The following is a 13783-nucleotide window of genomic DNA, read 5'->3' on the forward strand; positions in this document are numbered from 1 at the left end:
TTATAAAGATATAATCTATAGGGGGGGGGAGCCTGACTTCCAAGCAGAGTGGACGTATAAAGACCGAGCTCCTGTATTCTGAGCTGATTTTCGGGTGGTGAGCCCTGCCAATTTGCACCAACGCTCACCATCGAGTACCATCAGAGCCCGGGGGTCCTGGAGAAATGATCAGAGGCTTCACATGAGCCTACAGCCTGCTGGTTACCCGAAACTCTGCTGTGGCCTGCTTGGGACAGAGAGTGGGAGAAGCGGCCGATCTCCTTGCCTTTTAGTTGCCAGTCCGGCTACACTGTTCTCCTAACGCCGGTATAGGCTTCCTCGGTTGGCAGTTCCTCAGACAGCCTTAAGATCTGCGTGCACATGATGGAAGCCATATTATATTTACTGCAGGAAAACGACCTATGATTCATCCTATTGCTGTTACCTATATAAATGTGTTTTATCTTGGTTTTTCCTAAGCACTTACTATGTTAATGTTGGGTGGTGCGGTGTGGTGCCATTGCATACCGTCTTAGTGGATATTTCTCATGTTAGTCAGGGCAGAACAACTTCAGCTTGCTTTTTACTTTAGAGATTCATAAGTATACTCAGTGTGTCTCCAGTAATACTACGTCAGGGTACTACTCTCCTTTAACACTGCCATTCGCATAATCCACGTGTAGACGTAGTTATCCACATGTTTGTGTTTAACATATTGAGTATGCATGTGTAGCTTGTACCTACTATATTGCCTGCTCACTTTATTATCCTGTTCTACCTGCCTAATGATGTTAGCCTGTTATTCTCATGCCAAAAAAAATTAAAAAATGTGCGGTTATTCTTACAGCCATGCCTCTATTATATATGTTATGTGTTTTAATGAGCTTGCTATTGCTGACATGGCATCGCAAGCAATGTTGTTATCACATGCACAGACTAATAAAGATTGAAAAGAAAAAAAAAGATATAATCTATATGACAAGAACTTTAAAAGCTACGTCAAAATTATACTAACATTTTGAAGGAATCAGAAATTATTCTTAAGCAAAGTGGGGATTTTTTTCTATAGAACAGACATTATCTTGAACAATATATGCCATGCGCAGGGTCTTTCACAGATCCAAATGTTGTACTCTGGAACATTCTAGAGTGGGTAGCGTTAGGAAGCATATCTACTTTCTCACCCTTCTATAACCATGCAAATGGATATATCACCTTGGAGGCTGAAAATGTCAAAATTTCCCAAATGTGACAGTACCACTGTAATTAGCTTTCAGCGTTTAAACCTCATATTTTTATACACAACTTCACTATATGTAAATTAGCCAGAGCCATCAATCAAGCCAGAACAGAAAATTGATATTTAGATATTGCAAGCATGAGGCAAGTCTCGTTATTTTAAACAGTCACTACACTTACAGCATAGTTTAAACAAACAATAATTTAAAACTAGGGCACACAAAACAGCATATAGACACTTCTCAAAGAAGATTTTTAGCATGGAATAAATCAAAATGTAACACATTTATTTTTACGTTTGCTATGAGCTTTTAAGTCCTGGATTTTTAGAAAATACAAATATAGAGAAATTAAACTGGAATTATTACTGCTATGAAAAGGCTATTCTTTAGAAAGGTGAATTTAATTAAAACATAACAATCTGCTTTATATTATTTTTTTGACCCATTGAGTCTGAAGGTTCATTCATGACGCAAACAGCAACTAGCATTGGAAATTATTAGACTAATTAGGTGATTCAAAGCTCACTACTGTTTCATACGGCGAGGATTTGTTAGATATCTTCAGAGAGAAATTTGAGAAACAAGGAATGAAAGAATGTATAGCAAGGTCCTTACTCCCAGGAAAACATTAAAGGAACACTGAACTTAAATGAGTACCAAGTGACATTCCATACAGGTTGATGCGTTTTCATCTCATCAAAGTATAGCACATTTATGGATAGAGGTTAGCAGGTAATCATCATGTAATGGCAGCAGCCAGTCAAAATATTTTGCTAAGATTAGTTCCCAACATCCCACAGTAAGAATGTTTTGTTTTGCTATTTTCTTTAACTGCCCAAAGATTCTAAATGCTTAAGGCACCCATAGGAAGACCAATGTATTTTAGTATTTGAGCACTTCAATTACAAATAACCACTATAGCCTGCTTTAGTGGTTATGGTGGCAGGAGTGCCTGGCACCCTCCCACAGTAAGTAGTCAAGCTGTTTAAGAATCATTCGACAAGTTACCTGAGGACCACCAAACTCCCGCCTCTGCTTCCAGAAGCTCTGATGCCCAACTGTGTAGTGTGGGGCTCATTGTCTGAAGAATGTATAGCAAGGTCCTTACTCCCAGGAAAACATTAAAGGAACACTGAACTTAAATGAGTACCAAGTGACATTCCATACAGGTTGATGCGTTTTCAGCTCATCAAAGTATAGCACATTTATGAATAGAGGTTAGCAGGTAATCATGTAATGGCAGCAGCCAGTCAAAAATATTTTGCTAAGATTAGTTCCCAACATCCCACAGTAAGAATGTTTTGTTTTGCTATTTTCTTTAACTGCCCAAAGATTCTAAATGCTTAAGGCACCCATAGGAAGACCAATGTATTTTAGTATTTGAGCACTTCAATTACAAATAACCACTATAGCCTGCTTTAGTGGTTATGGTGGCAGGAGTGCCTGGCACCCTCCCACAGTAAGTAGTCAAGCTGTTTAAGAATCATTCGACAAGTTACCTGAGGACCACCAAACTCCCGCCTCTGCTTCCAGAAGCTCTGATGCCCAACTGTGTAGTGTGGGGCTCATTGTCTGAGAGCACTCAAGTGACACTCTCAGACAATGAACCGGCCCTGTACCGCAGTGCTTGCTTAGCTGAGTGGAGCACCATAAAGGAGCTTCCAATTCTAGGGTAGGTGGAAAGTTGGCACCCAAAGGACCCCTGATAAGTCTACGAATGGAGCTCAAGGGCACTCAAGGGCACATTGTAGTTGTTTTGGTGCTTGAAGTGTTTCTTTAAAAATAAATCCTGCTAAACAGATTTTAAACATATGAAGACAAATCCATTTTTCGGTGCTATTTGGTGGTTCACGGATGACAGAGTTATTTTATTAATATGAATCACTGTGTCTCACATGACCTACAAGAAATAGGGGTGCGTGGAAAAAGAATCTATCTGTATTAATTTCACTATGGCTCTCACAACATCACAGGCAGTCAAAGCAGTAGCATTAACAGATGAAATGTATCTGTTCCCCTTTTGTGCACATTCTAAAATACAACAAAATGCATCTTTGAGAGACTTACGGAGCCAGACATGTTGTCCTTCCCGTGCTAGGGTAATATGATAAATGACGTTTTCCAGCCATTATGGCTTATTGTTTACTATTTTTTTCCTCGGTTGTTTAATATTGCTTCACTAAATTCCATTGGTAAATGCAGTTTTATAATTGTCCATGGAGCGATAAAATTCATTGTTTCTCGCTTTCATTTTATTTTTCTTGACATCAGAACAAATTCACAGCATGTTTTTGTCCTCCAGAAAACCTGTTTAGGTAATCAGAATATAGCTTTAAGTGAACGAAAACTATTTCTAATTCAGAGTCTGTATAAGGAAATAAGGAGGATTATTTACATTTAGAGCGTGGGGTAAAATAGTGCATGGCATAGGGAATAGAGGGAGAGAACGGTATACAATTAGAACATTTGGAAAAGAGGCAGAACTATTTCCTATAAGAATGCAGAGTAAAGAGGTATTAAAGTAGTGCATATGGTAATATATATTTGCAATTAAAGAGTGGATTAAGTGAGATGCACAGATTGAATAGCGGAAAGCCTAATTAGCTCTTAGAGATGCCCTAACCTTTTCTCGTCTCCCACACGTGTACACATCAAGTGAGAAGTAAAAATGATGCTCTCCTGTGGATAATTGGGGAACTATGACACCCCACCATGTTTATTATAGTGTTTGTAATTTACTGCTCCCACTGTGTCCATATAAAGTGTAAGTGTAGTGAGAATTGCCAAGAAGGTTTGATAGCTATGACTGGCAATATCAATGGCAGGTGTGAGGGTACCTACACCCACTTTGTACCCACATAGATTTTATCCTAAAGAAGAATGTTTCAGATGTTATAGTGAGTACTGGTACTGGTCCCTGTGTTTTGTTTTAGTCTAAGAAGCTATGATTGCAATGTAGTTACACAGCTATTAGTGGACAATTAGGCATGGAAAGCAACACAGACAGTTTTTATTGATATATTTCTATTATTGATTTACCTATTTTATAGCAGCTGCTTCATAAATCAAATGAATTACTTTTACTCAATCTTGTCCCCTTCTGCTATCATGCACTCTCCTCCAATCATCATGCTCACCTGGTCCCTTCCTCTCAAACTATTCTTCCCCCATCTCATATCACAAAGGGCTTCCTTGCATATCCCACACATTCCTTTCCCTCCTGCTTTCACACAGTGCTGGACTCGTCAACGTTCTCACAGTCCCTTCCTCTCCCTACTTTCACATAGTCCCTTCCTCTCACTACTTTTACACAGTCCCTTCATCTCACTACTTTCACACAGCCCCTTCCTCTCACTACTTTCACACAGTCCCTTCCTCTCCCTACTTTCACACAGTCCCTTCCTCTCACTACTTTCACATAGCCTTTCCTCTCACTACTTTCACACAGTCCCTTCCTCTGACTAGTTCACACAGCCCCTTCCTCTCACTACTTTCACACAGTCCCTTCCTCTCACTACTTTCACACAGTCCCTTCCTCTCATTACTTTCACACAGTCCTTCCTCTCACTACTTTCACACAGTCCCTTCCTCTCACTACTTTCACACAGTCCTTCCTCTCACTACTTTCACACAGTCCCTTCCTCTCACTACTTTCACACAGTCCCTTCCTGTCACTACTTTCAAACAGTCCTTCCTGTCACTACTTTCACATAGTCCTTCCTGTCACTACTTTCACATAGTCCCTTCCTCTCACTACTTTCACACAGCCCCTTCCTCTCACTACTTTCATATAGTGACTTCCTCTCACTACTTTCACACAGTCCCTTCCTCTCCCTACATTCAAACAGTCCCTTCATCTCACTACTTTCACACAGTCCCTTCCTCTCCCTACTTTCACACAGTCCCTTCCTCTCACTATTTTCACACAGTCCCTTCCTCTCACTACTTTCACACAGTCCCTTCCTCTCACTACTTTCACACAGTCCCTTCCTCTCCCTACATTCACACAGTCCTTCCTCTCACTACTTTCACATAGTCCTTCCTCTCACTACTTTCACAAAGTCCCTTCCTCTCACTACTTTCACATAGTCCCTTCCTCTCACTACTTTCACACAGTCCCTTCCTCTCACTACTTTCAAACAGTCCCTTCCTCTCACTACTTTCAAACAGTCCCTTCCTCTCACTACTTTCAAACAGTCCCTTCCTCTCACTACTTTCACACAGTCCCTTCCTTTCCCTACATTCACACAGTCCCTTCCTCTCCCTACATTCACACAGTCCCTTCCTCTCCCTACATTCACACAGTCCCTTCCTCTCACTACTTTCACACAGGCCGTTCCCCTCCTGCTCTCACACAGGCCGTTCCCCTCCTGCTCTCACACAAGCCATTCCCCTTTCTGCTCTCACACAGGACATCCCCCTCCTGCTCTCACACAGGACATACCCCTCCTGCCCTCACACTGTCTGTTCCCCTCCTGCCCTCACACTGTCTGTTCCCCTCCTGCCCTCACACTGTCTGTTCTCCTCCTGCTCTCACACAGGCCATTCCCCTCCTGACCTCACACTGCCTGTTCCCCTCTTGACCTCACACTGCCTGTTCCCCTCCTGCTCTCGAACAGGCTGTTCCCCTCTTGACCTCACACAGGTCGTTCCCCTCCTGCTTTCACACAGGTTGTTCCCCTCCTGCTTTCAAACTGCCTGTTCCCCTCCTGTCCTCACATTGCCTGTTCCCCTCCTGCCCTCACACTGCCTGTTCTCACACTGCCTGCTCCCCTCCTGACCTCACACTGCCTGTTCCCCTCCTGCTCTCACACAGGCCATTCCCCTCCTGCCCTCACACTGCCTGTTCCCCTCCTGCCCTCACACTGCCTGTTTCCCTCCTGACTTCACACTGCCTGTTCCCCTCCTGCTCTCACACAGGCCATTCCCCTCCTGCCCTCACACTGCCTGTTCCCCTCCAGCCCTCACACTGCCTGTTCCCCTCCTGCTCTCACGCAGGCAGTTCCCATCCTGCTCTCACACAGGCTGTTCCCCTCCTGCCCTAAAAAAGGCCGTTCCCCTACTGCTCTCACAGTCCCATTCCCCTCCGTCTCTCACACATGATTTTCTTTATGTTTCTAGGTAAACCTCCTTATCCTCATGGTAACTCTCCATAAGATGCTTCGATCCTCCTCTGTTTTAAAGCCAGACTCAAGCCGCCTGGAAAACATCAAGTGAGGACTCACTTGCACCTTTGCCCTTTGTTGCTTTATTTATATATTCTTAATACATGTATCCATCTTCCTCACTCTTTTTCAATCTCCTCCTATTCTCATAGGTCCTGGGCCCTTGGTGCAGTTACCCTGCTCTTCCTTCTTGGCCTTACATGGGCTTTTGGACTCCTGTTTTTTAATAAGGAGTCCCTTGTACTGGCATATCTCTTCACCACCTTCAATGCTCTGCAAGGCCTTTTCATCTTTATCTTCCACTGTGCTCTGCAGAAGAAGGTGAGTATATAGAATGTATAACCAATGATCACTGCTCCCAACAGAGATTTGTACCCCTAAATCTATTGTCTACCACAGACAGTTCAGATTATATTGTTTAGCCCCTCAAATGACATCTTACCAAGCAAAACGTAATGTTCTATCATGCCTCCTAGCAAAGAATTTAATTTTGAGTATGACTCCCAGCAGAGTGTTGTGGCCCATAACACTTCATCACTTAGCACCGTAGGATGTTGCTTAGGTTATAACAAGCAAAATAAAGCATTTTCCGTTTCAATACTGATCACTACACAACAGAACGCCACAATCTGACAGCCTTATAAAAGGTGTCATAACTCAAACATGTCAAGATATTACATGAGGGGCATTGCACTTACCTGAGAATAATGTCACTCACTTACATGCCAGTTGCGTTAAACATTACTTCTGTATCAGCCAATGCAATGCTAAAGTTTCATGTTCTTGCTTGACTAAAATTCTCATCACTCCCAGCCTTATGATCCCAGTTTAAATGGACACTCTAGACCAGGAGTAGGCAACCTTCGGCACTCTAGATGTTGTGGACTGCATTCCCCCTGACCTTTTGCCAGCATCATGGCTGTTAGAGCATTATGTGAAATGTTGTCCACAACATCTGGAGTGCAGAGATTGCCTACCAATGCTGTATTCACTATAACCATTTTATCGAGTTAAACTGGTTATAGTGCCTGGATGTTAGACCATTTTCAAGCCGTTTTAACTTTGAATGAGGGTCTATGGCCATCCCTCAGGCCCCAATGGAGGTATGGCTAAGATTACACACTTCATTCTAGTGTCACAGTTTGTGATTGTCTCAGGAGGCAGGAGGGTGGAAAAGGGAGCACTATCTTGTTTAATCCAAAAGACGAGGTCAGACAGGCAAACGGTTGGTCCAGGCAGCACAGATTCCCAGCTTTCAAAGCCAGTATGACTACATTATTGGAGAATGACTACTTCCTTTCTACATATAGTGCCTCCTCTCTGAGCATCCCTGTCCAGCTTACCTTCTAGAACACCCCCTGCACTTCCCATGCCGTCCTGGAGTTTCTGCTGATTCCCAGGGCAGCTGAGCATGTAGGACAGGACAGATGCATGGACAGCACAGTATAGACCACTCGGAGGGAGACAGGCAGGAGGGAAAGCCAACAATCCAATAAGCGGTGCACTGTGACATCTATCCATAAAAATTAATACAGAAATAGTGACTAGGATAGTGTGAAAGTTGTCAATGGTTTAAAGGAAGACTACTTCATCTCATTGAAATTGTCTAAGTGCCATGTCCCTGTCGTTTTAACCCTGAAAGTAAAAACATTGCCAGTCTGCAGGTTTAAATGCCTCTAGTGGCTGTCACTCTGGCATTGTGTTTGTATGAGGGCAGTGTGTGTGCATGGGGGAGCAGTGTGTGTGTATGGGGAGCAGTATGTGTGTATTAGGGGCAGTGTGTGTATGGGGGGAGTTATTGTGTCTGTGGGGGAAGGAGGGCAAATTCATAAACATATAATTTTTTGGTTTTAATTAAAAATAATTATTTTAATATCCCCCCTTCCTGCTTACCTTTGCTTGGGGAGGGGGACATTTCCTGCAATCCCTGGTGGTTCGGTGGGGAAGCCCTGGCGGTTCCAGTGGTGACAGTGAACTCTAGCAGCCTCAGGAGCTAACTCTTGCGAGATCGGAGCATTGCCACAGTAACTGCGGCAAAGCGTCTTTGGAAACCGCTGCCTTAACGTTTAATTAAAATATTTGTTTTTAATGTTAGAGATTTTCATATCAGCACTATTTTTAGAGAATGAGCCCAACGCATTTCAATTATTATTATTATTTTTATTTATTTTTTTAAACAAAATATATATATATATTTTTTTACAAATGGTAACCCATACAGGTGCACAAGGAATACAGCAAGTGTCTTCGGCACTCATACTGCTGCGTAAGAGGGCCAGGTGCAGAGCATGGCACCCTGAAATCAACCGTTAACAGCCGATACTACACACAAAGCCGGATTCGCAGAATGTGGAATGACACTGTGAGGAAGCAGACGGAGTCTTCATTCATCGCTGGGGACCTCAATAGCACTCCAACATTGAATAGAGGTTCGTAAACGTTTCTTTGACAAATTTTCCAAGTTGGTTGTGGACTAATGCACATAGTCCTCTAGCTTGAGAAAAGCATACTGACTATTTTCTCTCCCTGTTCCCTAAAGGTACTATGGGTAATCATTTGCTGACCAATCCTGTGCTGCAGAGTCGTGTGGGCACCAGTCCATACAACACTCTAATAACAGAATCTGTTGGTTTCAGTCCTTCCTCTCCAGGATATAACGCAACAGGTAATGCAGCTTTCGAATGTAGGTTGAGTGTGTGACTGGGATGAATGTCACAAGAGTATAAGTATCATTCTTGGGTATCCTATGAGCAAACCATCATGGAATCTAATTAAAAAGACCCAGGTTGATTTATATGGCCCTTACAGATAATTCTAACGTTAATTTGTTTATTAGTATCTTTTTTTTTTTTTTTTTTTTTTTTAATGACCATAACAATCACGCAGCTTTTCTGCTTCACCTATTCCTATCAGTTCTCCATGACACTGGAGAGAGAACAGGCTAACTAGAGAGGGGACAGGCATGTAAAGTGGGCCTGACCTCAGTCTTTGCTTGCTGGTGTGCACCTTAATGGGTCATACTAATTACTGAAATCAAAACGTATTCTCTAATTATCCTGTCCTTCTGTGTTAGTTTAGCAACTCTACAGCATCATACTGAAATGTGAGCTGTGGAAGGGTAGCTAAAGCATGTCGGGAGCTTTTTATGACATTTTAAGGAAAAATATTTTAAAAATAAAATTAATTTTATCAGATGTTTTTAATAAATACTTTTATAATCTATAAGCTTTAAAAAAAATTAAAAGCAACAACAAATGATGTGTTCATCTAGCCAAGTGTCTGCAACTTGCCAACACCATCAAATATTTTGAAGAAAATGGCACTTAGAAAGACCAAAAAAGGCCTGGGTTAATTTATTACAAGTCTGGAAACCCACCAAATAACTGCTCCTAAAATATGAACTCAGGTACATGTTTTTTTTTGTTTGTTTTTTTTTGGAGTCCTAGCAAGTAAAGTAGATGTTATCACCCTTTCTGGGCCTAAATACAGTACAGTTACATTGTAATACTACAATGTTTACTCAGATTTTCTTTAGGTCTTTGAATGTCCACTTGTATCTGTACATTCATTCTGACTAGTCATAGTTACATAGCTGAAAAGAGACTTGCGTACATCAAGTTCAGCCTTCCTCACATTTGTTTTTTGCTCTTGATCCAAAAGAAGGCAGTTTGAAGCACTTCCAATTTTGCAACAAACTAGGAAAAAAATTCCTTCTTGACCCCAGAATGGCAGTCAGATTTATCCTTGGATCAAGCAGCTATTACTGTCACGATTCCAGGAACCAAACACGCTAACACACACACAGAAAAGGTGCAGTACCGGACCTTAGAGTGGCCGGGCTAAGCACACAAAGAATAGTCAGGAGACAAGCCGAGTAAGGGGAACCAGAAGACAGAATAACGAGAAAAAGCCGAGGTCAAAGGGTAGGAGAAAGTCACAAAGTCAGATAAACAAGCCAGAGAGTACGTAACCAGAAACACAAATTCAGTAGCAATACTAGCAAGCAAAGACCACAACAGGGCAGAGAGGAACAGGAAAGGTAAGTATATAAATCATTAGGTTAATTCTGATTGGATAATTTCCAATCAGAATTAACAATCACACGTGGGAGATATCTAGACCTCCCATTGTGATTGAGGCACTGTGCCTTTAACGCCGGGTCAGGTGGCTGACCCCGGCGTTTAGTAAAATGGGTGGTCTCCCAGCGTGCAGCGTCATGCAAGCTGACGCTGGGGGACGTAGAGGAAGACGCTGGCGGGGAGCGCACGCCAGGGAGGGGACCGAGGACGGCTGGAGGGTGAGTGCCGCGAGCGGACTGCAGCCTCCCCTCGCAGCCGCCCGTGGGATCCTGACAATTACCCTACATTGAAAAATTATATATTGATTATTCTGTTTTTGCAAGTATGCATCTAGTTGCTGTTTGAACATCTATGGACTCTGGACTCTGATAAAACCACTTCTTCAGGCAGAGAATTCCACATCCTTATTGTTCTTACAGTAGAAAAACCTTTCCTTTGCCTTAGACGAAATCTTCTTTCTTCCAGTCTAAACTCATGACCTCGTGTCCTATGTAAAGTCCGGTTTGTGAATAGATTTCCACACAATGGTTTGTATTGGCCCCGAATATATTTGTATAATGTTATCATATCCCCTCTCAGGCGACGTTTTTCTAAACTAAAGAGGTTTAAATTTGTTAACCTTTCTTCATAGCTGATATGTTCGTTCCTTTTATTCATTTTGTAGCCCGCCTCTGCACTTTTTCTAGTGCCATAATTGACAGTTTAGTAGACTTATGATTCTAATTAATTTATTCTTTTATTCTTTAGCCAACCTTGACCTGCCTGACCTAGTTAGCTCCTTGTGAGTGCCAATTTCTTCAAATCATTTGATATTCTTAGTCATAGAAGTTAAAGACTCTTGATTAATTAGGTATAGTACTGTTATGTCTAATACAGAGTACTTCTAATAAGAACACTTACGTACCTGGAATGTTTGCGTTGCTTATTTTAAGCAATGTACTGCACCCATATCTAGTGTATATGTGTGTATGTATTTATACACTAATTTATTTTTCAGGATTGCACTAAACACCCGATTTTTGTCCACATGGACAGAATCTGGTGATATTGACCAAGTTCCAACTGCAATGGCAACTATTTATTAAAGCCAAATACGGTCTACAACAACCGGCTGGATGATTTTGGTGTCCAGATTAAAACCAGTGCTTTCACATCCGAATCCTATACAAAGTATAGGATTCAGATTCTTCTCAACGCACCGGCTTCAATCAAATTCGGAACCGAGTGCATCTGGTACTCCCTTACATTTTTGCAAGTTTATTGATCATTTGAATTACTATTTTCCCACTGAGAGCGCTAGCAGCCAGTGGGTAAATTGTTAAAAACCATCGGTGGCACAAGGGTTAATTATGTGGCAGCTGGTCGCATTGGCAGTGGGTGGAGACTTTGGTTATAATATTCATGACAGAAATCCTAGTTTCCTCCCCTCGTCCTTCCCCCATTGGCAGCAAATGGGAGCAATATTTATACAATTTGGGGGACCTGATGTCCTCTCTTCTTCCTCCAGCCATGGGTGCTGGGTGGGCTCTAAATAATTATACAATGGGGTGGACATGCTGTTATCCCCCCCACCCCCCAGTCAGTGGCATGGCTACCCCAACTTAATCACCTTAGATGGTTGGGGGTCACAAATCTCACACATTAACATAATTTAGCTAAAATTAATTAAGCCTTGAGAGAAGTGAGACTTGCTTACAAGTTAACCAATCAAAGCGCTATAACTGATATTGCATAGCATGGCTGCCCAGTTGCTAGTTTTAATTATCTACACCTTACTTGTAGTAATAGGGGAACCCTATTGACCCCCATAGGCTTTTTTTATTTATTACATTTTTTTTTTACTTTTTTAATGTGGTGGCTAGCTTGCCAGCTGCCACGTAATTTAACCCTCATACCGCCGAGGGTTATCTAATCGTTTGTTGTCTGGCTTCTAGCGCTTGCAGAGGGCAAATAGTTGGGATTTTTTTCTAAATCTACGCCTAGATTTAATCAGTTTTGCCCAGTTGAAATCCGGAACAAATTGAGGCCCAATCAGTGCCTGAATTGCAAAATCTGGACAAATAGCGTAATCAATGTTCAGATTTTGAAGTTTGAATTCCCCTTCCCCTGTATGGAGTCGGATTGTTTTGTCCCCTTTGAAACTGAGCCATTTGGAGTTTATTGAATAGCTCTGTTACTTTGATTTATGGGGGAGAGTGTGTATTTGTGTGTAAAATATATTTGATGTATCTCATTTACAGCATCCATATAGAATCCAAATAGCATCCATGCATAAACACATATACGTGCTTCATTATTTACCACAAATGGTCCTCACTCCTGCGTCATATGCATTTCAGTATTCAGTATTATCAAATACTTTGAGTCAGTCTAGGTAACAATTTCTTGCTAGACTGGATATATGGAATTGCTGAATGCATGTCTTCTTCTCTTTCTCTCATTCTGTGTCTCTTCATCCCTTTTCCCTTTCATGTCTTCTCCTCCCATTCCCTGTTTCCTGACCATGCCTTTCCATACCCTCCTGCCAACTTGATCACAAATATCTCTCTGTTTTTCTCCCTCTCTGCCTTGCTGCTGCTCAAATCAGGGAGTTTCAGAGATCCTAGTAAGTATATTTTAGGAACTTAAAGAGACAGCTGAGTTATCAACACATTTTATTTACATAGATAAGAAAAAAAATCTAATTTATAGTAATGCCTTACCATAAAACTTCATGTCATGTTATACACACACGGACGCTCCCTTTAACCCATACCCTAACACTAACCCTATCAACTCTAACTCTAACTTCACCCCTAATGTTAACATTAAAGCTAACACACTAACTAGCCTTAAAATTGTACAAAGTATAAAAAATACATAACGAAGTGTGTATTAGGGGGAAATAATGTAATTTGGGGGTTCTTGAGACTTTTATAAACTACTTAACCTTGGTCTCGTGGTTTATTATGATGTCCCGAGAATATAAATAAATATACAACACACAAACACAGGATGTATGCAGAGAAATGCAATGGATACAGTCACTGTTTAGTCCTATTCATGGATTCATCTCAAGACAGTCAAAGCAACCAGCAAGTTTTAATAGTAAAACAAAACTAAATGTTAAATGCCACTGATGGCACCAACAGCAAGTAAACATAAACACTGATAAGGGGATTCACACTTAAAAAGGAAATCTCAACAATCTATTCAAAGTAAAAAAATTTTTTTTTAAATATTTACTGTAAAAGACTTGAAAAAACAGTATCAATGATGAAAAGAGCTGTAAACAGACTTGACACTTATGCCTGTGACCTGATGATGCCACTAATTGGCG

General features: G+C 41.5%; 1 protein-coding gene across 5 annotated transcripts in view; it reads left to right on the forward strand.

Moving 5' to 3' along the window:
- ADGRL1 (adhesion G protein-coupled receptor L1) overlaps positions 1 to 13783 on the forward strand; it is a 283392-nt gene that overhangs the window by 263171 nt on the left and 6438 nt on the right. For 4 of the 5 annotated variants that reach the window (XM_063449237.1, XM_063449242.1, XM_063449238.1 and 1 more), the window contains 5 exons: positions 6342 to 6433; positions 6538 to 6706; positions 8607 to 8814; positions 8925 to 9050; positions 13052 to 13069. In XM_063449237.1, coding sequence (XP_063305307.1) covers positions 6342 to 6433; positions 6538 to 6706; positions 8607 to 8814; positions 8925 to 9050; positions 13052 to 13069 — 613 coding nt within the window. The remainder of the gene's footprint in view (positions 1 to 6341; positions 6434 to 6537; positions 6707 to 8606; positions 8815 to 8924; positions 9051 to 13051; positions 13070 to 13783) is intronic. The other variant, XM_063449241.1, reaches the window with a different exon arrangement.

This window comes from Pelobates fuscus, chromosome 3, assembly GCF_036172605.1.
Source record: "Pelobates fuscus isolate aPelFus1 chromosome 3, aPelFus1.pri, whole genome shotgun sequence".
Taxonomy (NCBI): Eukaryota; Metazoa; Chordata; class Amphibia; order Anura; family Pelobatidae; genus Pelobates; species Pelobates fuscus.